A 7,572-nucleotide genomic window follows, 5' to 3' on the forward strand; every position below is an offset into this window, starting at 1 on the left:
TACCCATCCACCCACCCACCCTACCTACCCATCCACCCACCCTACCTACCCACCCACCCACCCTACCTACCCACCCTACCTACCCATCCACCCACCCACCCTACCTACCCACCCTACCTACCCATCTACCCACCCACCCTACCTACCCACCCCCCCAACCCATCCACCCACCACCCTACCTACCCATCCACCCACCCACCCTACCTACCCACCCTACCTACCCATCCACCCACCCACCCTACCTACCCACCCACCCACCCTACTTACCCACCCTACCTACCCATCCACCCACCCACCCTACCTACCCATCTACCCATCCACCCACCCACCCTACCTACCCATCCACCCTACCTACCCATCTACCCACCCTACCTACCCACCTACCTCCCTATGCGATCGGCGCTGGTGAATGTTTATTGTACTACGGAGCAGAAAGCTGACGTTGTTGTTTCTCCCTACATCCACTGGGTGGCGCATGTTGCTACAATCGATAGTAGCCACACAGGCTCACCTGCTATAAGGAAACAAACGCACCCAGTACAACAATTTAATTCTATTGGCTGAGAGGTTGCCAGACGACTGTGCCAAATAGCGTTTCCGTAAGCGAGCAGAGACTGAGCGTGAGAAGTTTAGAGTACAAGCGTAACAAGTTTTGAAAAGAAAGACATGAAGTCCTGCTTTCAAAATGAACGTGTGCTCTTGAATTATGGCAGGAAAATGTCCCCATATGTCATCATTTTCACACATTTTTAGACGTTTGCCACGTCTGGCTCCTTCTGTTGCAGAATTATGAAGCATATCTCACGTCGTTGATGTAAAAGTCGGATAAGATCGTTCAGACTGCAGACGCTCTGAAAACTATCGGATACGATTCAGCTCCACATCTGGAGGTGGGACAGATCAGAACCTGTTGAGGCTGATGTGGGTCGCATCCGGCTGCTCACTGCAGGTCAAAGGTCCTCCTCACTATTCCGAGCATTCTGTCACTGGAGCTCTCCTAAGGCCAAATGTGCTTCATGAGTAACTTTTATTTATTTAAATTTCAAAAATTGGAAGAATTTTCCAAAAATGACGTCAGTAAAGGGCTCAGGATTCCTGGGGAAACCGGGCCTGATTCCTGCCGATTCCTGCTGATCCCTGCTGATTCCTGCCGATTCCTGCTGATCCCTGCCGATCCCTGCGGATTCCTGCTGATCCCTGCCGATTCCTGCTGATTCCTGCCGATCCCTGCCGATTCCTGCTGATCCCTGCCGATTCCTGCCGATCCCTGCCGATCCCTGCCGATTCCTGCCGATTCCTGCCGATCCCTGCCGATCCCTGCCGATTCCTGCCGATTCCTGCTGATCCCTGCTGATTCCTGCTGATCCCTGCCGATCCCTGCCGATTCCTGCCGATCCCTGCTGATTCCTGCGGATTCCTGCTGATCCCTGCTGATTCCTGCTGATTCCTGCCGATCCCTGCCGATTCCTGCCGATTCCTGCTGATCCCTGCTGATTCCTGCTGATCCCTGCGGATTCCTGCTGATTCCTGCCGATCCCTGCTGATCTTTATCGATCTGTAGCCCTAAAACCAGCAGCTGACGAAGGTTTCAGGCTCCTGATCCATCAGATGGTTCTGGACAGACTGCTGCTTCACAGGAAGTGATGTCATCAGAGAAGCACTTCCTGTTTCTTCTGACTGATCCACTGATGATCAACACAGAACTGAGATATTCTGAAAGGTCCAAATCAAGATGTGACAGGACACAGGACTGTTCTTAGATCAACGCTCTTTGACACACTTTGTGGGAGAAGGAGGAAGAATCTCCAGATTCCCAGGACGGAGTGGGAATCCTGCAGGAATCCTAAAACTTTTGGTTTGGATAAATTTGGCCTGGATGGTGAGCGGGATGAGGATGTGACGGAATATTTTCAGGAAAAACTGGGATTTCTTCCCGTGTCCCAGTTGTGATCTGTTGCTCTGGAACGTGATTCCTGGTCCGGTCCGGTCCGGTCAGGTCCGGTCCGGTCCATTATGGGTTTAAGAGCCAGGAGATCAGTCGGACCTTCAGGAACCAAATAAGCTGACCCAGATTCTCAGGCCACGAACCAAACTTTAGACCCGGTTCTGGTTCTGGTTCTGGTTCTGGTTCTGGCTGTAAATTTTCCTTCTTTCTTCTTCTTCTTCTTCTTCGGTTTGGTGACCCGCTGTGGCCGTGCTGCTGCTCATGTGTTGCTTTCTTTTTCTCATGTATCACTAACAATAAAGGAGATGTTGAATGTCAGAAATTCTGGTTCCGGACGTTTTTACAGTCGGATCAGGAAGCAGAAGAGTTTCCAGCCAAACTCATTTTAATTTAATTTAATAATAATGTAACTGCTTTTCATGTCAAACTGAATAAAAACTGAAACGTCGCTTTATTTGGGAATGTCCTTCTGGTGCCGGTCCGGTTGGGCTTTCAGATCTGATCGGACTTCCTCCAGAACCTTCTGGGCGGCATTAAAGGGAAACTGGAACAGCAAGATGCCGGCGGCCTCCAGGTCGCCCTTCAGCCTCTGCAGCAGCTGCTCGTACTCCTGCAGGACAGACGAGCGGGACATCAGAGACAAGCGGGACGTCAGAGACGAGCGGGAAGCTGCAGGCAGACTGACCTGGGTGCCCTGGTCCAGGTCCAGCTGCAGAGCCTCCATGGCGGTCCGTTTGGACTCCAGGATCTCCTGGAAACAGGTTTCAGACTCAGAAAGTCCCAGGAGAACCGGGGTCACTCCTTCACTTCCTGAAAGCTGCTAGTTAGCATCAGAACCTGGAAATAGGCCATTCTGCTAGCTTATGTAGCAACATGCTAACTAGCTTCTAGCTACGTTAGCTTAAAGTTTTAGTCCATGTTTTAAACTGAGGAGTTTCAACTATTATGAACCTGATGGCGAATGATGTCATCAGCTCAGTTGCTAAGCTAACACTGATGTCATTAGTTCAGTTGCTAAGCTAGCAGTCTGTGATGTCATCAGCTCAGTTGCTAAGCTAACACACTGTGATGTCATCAGCTCAGTTGCTAAGCTAACACCCTGTGATGTCATCAGCTCAGTTGCTAAGCTAACACCCTGTGATGTCATCAGCTCAGTTGCTAAGCTAACACCCTGTGATGTCATCAGCTCAGTTGCTAAGCTAACACTCTGTGATGTCATCAGCTCAGTTGCTAAACTAACTCAGTTGCTAAGCTAACACTCTGTGATGTCATCAGCTCAGTTGCTAAGCTAACACTCTGTAATGTCGCCGGCTCAGCTGTTGCTAAGCTAACACCCTGTGATGTCATCAGCTCAGCTGCTAAGCTAACACTCTGTAATGTCGCCGGCTCAGCTGTTGCTAAGCTAACACCCTGTGATGTCATCAGCTCAGTTGCTAAACTAACTCAGTTGCTAAGCTAACACTCTGTGATGTCATCAGCTCAGTTGTTAAGCTAACACTCTGTAATGTCGCCGGCTCAGCTGTTGCTAAGCTAACCAACTCCTTGCTGCTGTGCCTCCAACATTCCAGAGAAACCAGAATGATGAGTTTAGTGTGGAGGATGAAGATTTCTCCTCTGCCAGACCTTCTCCTCTCCTGCAGGGCGGATTCTAACTTTGTGTTCAGAGAAGCTGAAGAAGAGCTGCTGCCGTGTTTGGAGGCTGCAGACAGGAAGTACTGAGAGCAGAAATACTTGAGCGTGTTTCTGCTCCAGTGAAGGTAAAATCTCAGACAGCTGACTGAACAACCGTCTGGTTTCCCTTCAGGATGAATAACTGTTCCTGAGTTAAACTCCTCCTGGTGTTTCTGCTCCTGATCAGAACCTGTGCAGAAGTCCTGGTGCCGCCCAGCGGAGCGGCCCTCCGGCCTCTTACCTGCAGCTTGTTGGCGGCGTTGCTGCGCGCCGTGGGCTCCACGCTGCAGACGGACAACGCGGCGCTCAGCTGCGCCTCCTTCTTCTCCAGAGTCTGGCTCAGCGCCTCCAGCTTCCTCTGCAGCAGGATCTTCTTCAGGCCGCTCCTCTGCTGGACGTCCAGGATGCTCTGCGTCTGCCTCCTCAGCAGCTCGTCACGCTCCTGCTGCGTCTGCCGGGAACACCTGGAGGGGTCAGGAGGAGGAGGAGGAGGAGGAGGACGAAGAGGTTTACCTTCTGGAAGGCCTGCAGCAGCAGCTCGTGTTCCACCGTCAGGTCTCTGAGCTCCTGATCAACCAGCTTCTGCTGAGCTCGGTACTCCTGCTCACACACCATCATCATCATCATCACCATCAGCGCTGAGCGGCTTCCAGGTGTTGGCTCCGCCCCCTTACCTCCATCCTCTGCTTGGAGTGCTGGTGCTCCTGTAGCCGTCTGTGCAGCTCCGGCAGTTTCTGCTGGACCTCCTGCAGCGTCGTCTTCAGACGCTGGTTCTCCTGCTGAGCTGCTGAGATCTTCTTCTCCCACCGCAGCTTCTGGTTCTGCAGCTTCTTCAGCTCGCCCTGGAACAGAGAGGGAGGGCTGAGGGGATCCAGGGGGGTCTACTCCAGAGGGATCTACTCCAGAGGGATCTACTCCAGAGGGATCTACTCCAGAGGATCCAGTGGGATCTACTCCAGAGGTGCTCCCAGCACCAAAGGACGGCGTTGCGATGATTCATCTACCTTCCAGGTGTGATGCTCGTAGTGCTTTGTGTCCAGGAATTCCTCAAACGTCAATTCTGTCCGCTCCCTCTTGTTGTCGTGTTCCTTGTTCAGAGACACCAGGTGACATTTGTTGAAGGTGTCGATCTCCGTCAGCGCGTTCATCAGCTTCCTCTGGAACATCTCTGCCAGGGACCGCGTGGTGACCAGCTTCTGCACCTCCAGCACTGAACAGGAACGATGAGGAAGACCAGGAAGGAAACCCGGGAGGAAGCATCCAGCTGCACTCACCTTGCATCCTGCGCTCAAACTCGCCGCCGAGCCTCATCAGCTCCCTCTGGTGGTTCTGGGGAGGAAGAGCAGGCATGAGACGGAAGCCAAAGTGGAGCAGAGGATCGTCTCCTCACCAGCTTCAGCATCTTGATGGAGCTGTGCTCCTGGAGCCTCTTCTCCTTGTTGTCCATCTGCAGGTTACGGAGCTGCCGCCGCAGATCCAGCTCCAACTCCGTGTTCTGCTTCTGCTGGAGCGAGCGAAACGTGACGGCGTCCGTCTTCACCTCAGAGACGGCGTTGTGTTGCTCGGACAGGACGTGCTTCATCTTCTGTTGGTAGACCTGAAAACCCGACAGAGTCAGGATCGGACCGGATCGGACCGAGAGAACAGCAGGACCACCCCACAGGGTCGGTGGAGGACTCACGGTCATCTCCTCTCGGTGTCTCTCATCGACCTCTGACCTCTCTACGGTCGTATTCCTCAGCTGGACCTCGTACTCCTCCAGGTCCTTCTTGGTCGTGTTCCAGACGGTCTGGGTCTTGTCCCGCTCCGGCTTGAAGAGGCCCTTCTCCTTCCGCACCGTTTCCAGCTCCTCCTGGATGCGGAGGGCGAAATCCCACAACTGCAACACATTGCAGAAAATCAGGATGGGATTAACCAGGGATTAATGCAGAGGAATTAATCTGGTTTTAATCTGGTGTTTAACGACACCAGATTAAAACCAGTCAAACCAACCCGGGTCAGGAAAACCGAGCCGGTTATAGATGGAAAAGTAAGTCAGTTACTTTAAGTTTGGGCCTTCAGCCAATCAGCACCAAGGAAAGTGAATGCAAATGCAGCCAATGGCGTGTCAGATGTCATCAGGGTTAGAAGCAGGAAATGATCACATTTTCATCCAATAGTCTGGAGTCGCGCTCCACAGTGAACAGGCGAGAGTTCACTGTCGTTTCAGGAGAAGGTCAACTTTTATCTGACTTTGACGGTGACGCGTTTTAAACGTGTCTGAAACGGCGAAGCGTGTAGAAATGCACTGCTGTGAAAACGAGCTGCTGCTGTGGTGGATAACGATGGGCCTCGGCAGGGCGGCTCATCCTGGAGCTCATTTATTCAGCCAAACTTCCTCACAGGAAGCTTCAGCAGGTCCTGTAGTTCTACCAGAATAAAGCGTCTACATGTTGTTAGCATCAGCAGGAGGTGCTACCTGGTCCTTGGTCATGTCTTGAATGGGCGCAGAGTCCAGCAGCATGAAGGGGTTCACCTTCCCGGCTTTCCCCTTTTTGCCCTTCTTGCCTTTCTTTGGAGGCTGAAGAAGCAAACACAATTTGAGCGGCTGATGCTAAGCTAACATGCTAACAGGACATAATTCAGAGTAACAATTAGTAAATTGTGCTCATAATACCACTGAACGTCATGATGCAGTCAGTAAAGTGTGAACATGGTCTCACCATTGTGGTTCACTGATCCGCTTCTCCCAGCAGAAGAAAATATAAAAACTGGATTTGATGGAAACGCAAGTTTAACTGTTTCTGTTGAAACAAACCAGAATGTGCTGCCATGGCAACAGGATGACAGAGATTTAAAACATGCGTTTACCGTGCAGTTCTCTGAAATACAGCCGAAAACAGGACAGATTTACAAAAAGGTCTATTTGAAGGTCTTACAGTTATGTAGAGAAAATGCATTTGGTTCAGTGGATCAGACTTTTTCTGTAATCTCACAGGTGCAGCATATCGACCCACTGTCATCTGTTCAGTCACCAGAACCAGAACCAGAACCAGGGATCTAAAAAGGCTCAACAGTCTGATAAAGAAGGCTGGTTCTGGTTCTGGTTCTGTTCTGGTTCTGGTTCTGTTCTGGTTCTGGTTCTGGTTCTGGTTCTGTTCTGTTCTGGTTCTGGTTCTGTTCTGGTTCTGGTTCTGTTCTGGTTCTGGTTCTGTTCTGGTTCTGTTCTGGTTCAGTTCTGGTTCTGGTTCTGTTCTGGTTCTGTTCTGGTTCTGGTTCTGGTTCTGTTCTGGTTCTGGTCCTAGTTCAGTTCTGGTTCTGGTTCTGTTCTGTTTATGTTCTGGTTCTGTTCTGGTTCTGTTCTGGTTCTGTTCTGGTTCTGGTTCTGTTCTGGTTCTGGTTCTGTTCTGGTTCTGTTCTGGTTCTGGTTCTGTTCTGGTTCAGTTCTGGTTCTGGTTCTGTTCTGGTTCTGTTCTGGTTCTGTTCTGGTTCTGTTCTGGTTCTGGTTCTGGTTCTGTTCTGTTCTGTTCTGGTTCTGGTTCTGTTCTGGTTCTGTTCTGGTTCTGGTTCTGGTTCTGTTCTGGTTCTGTTCTGTTCTGGTTCTGTTCTGTTCTGGTTCTGTTCTGTTCTGTTCTGTTCTGTTCTGGTTCTGTTCTGGTTCTGTTCTGGTTCTGGTTCTGTTCTGGTTCTGTTCTGGTTCTGGTTCTGTTCTGGTTCTGTTCTGGTTCTGGTTCTGTTCTGGTTCTGGTTCTGGTTCTGGTTCTGTTCTGGTTCTGGTTCTGTTCTGGTTCTGGTTCTGTTCTGGTTCTGTTCTGGTTCTGTTCTGGTTCTGGTTCTGTTCTGGTTCTGTTCTGGTTCTGGTTCTGTTCTGGTTCTGTTCTGTTCTGGTTCTGTTCTGGTTCTGTTCTGGTTCTGGTTCTGTTCTGGTTCTGGTTCTGTTCTGGTTCTGTTCTGGTTCTGTTCTGGTTCTGGTTCTG

At 50.9% G+C, this 7,572-nt stretch overlaps 1 protein-coding gene across 1 annotated transcript; it reads right to left on the minus strand.

Moving 5' to 3' along the window:
- Positions 1–2,325: 2,325 nt before the first annotated feature.
- LOC103472134 (dynein regulatory complex subunit 4-like) lies at positions 2,326–6,409 on the minus strand. Its single transcript, XM_008421532.3, has 11 exons — positions 6,319–6,409; positions 6,075–6,176; positions 5,298–5,495; positions 5,007–5,213; positions 4,891–4,945; positions 4,621–4,826; positions 4,291–4,458; positions 4,130–4,216; positions 3,858–4,067; positions 2,631–2,696; positions 2,326–2,555 (listed from the first exon to the last, which is right to left on the minus strand). Exons 1-11 carry the CDS (start codon positions 6,319–6,321, stop codon positions 2,397–2,399), a joined length of 1,461 nt encoding a protein of 486 aa, XP_008419754.1. The 5' UTR covers positions 6,322–6,409; the 3' UTR covers positions 2,326–2,396.
- Positions 6,410–7,572: the final 1,163 nt, after the last annotated feature.

This window comes from Poecilia reticulata, chromosome 1, assembly GCF_904066995.2.
Source record: "Poecilia reticulata chromosome 1, P_reticulata-male-v2, whole genome shotgun sequence".
NCBI classification, from domain to species: Eukaryota; Metazoa; Chordata; class Actinopteri; order Cyprinodontiformes; family Poeciliidae; genus Poecilia; species Poecilia reticulata.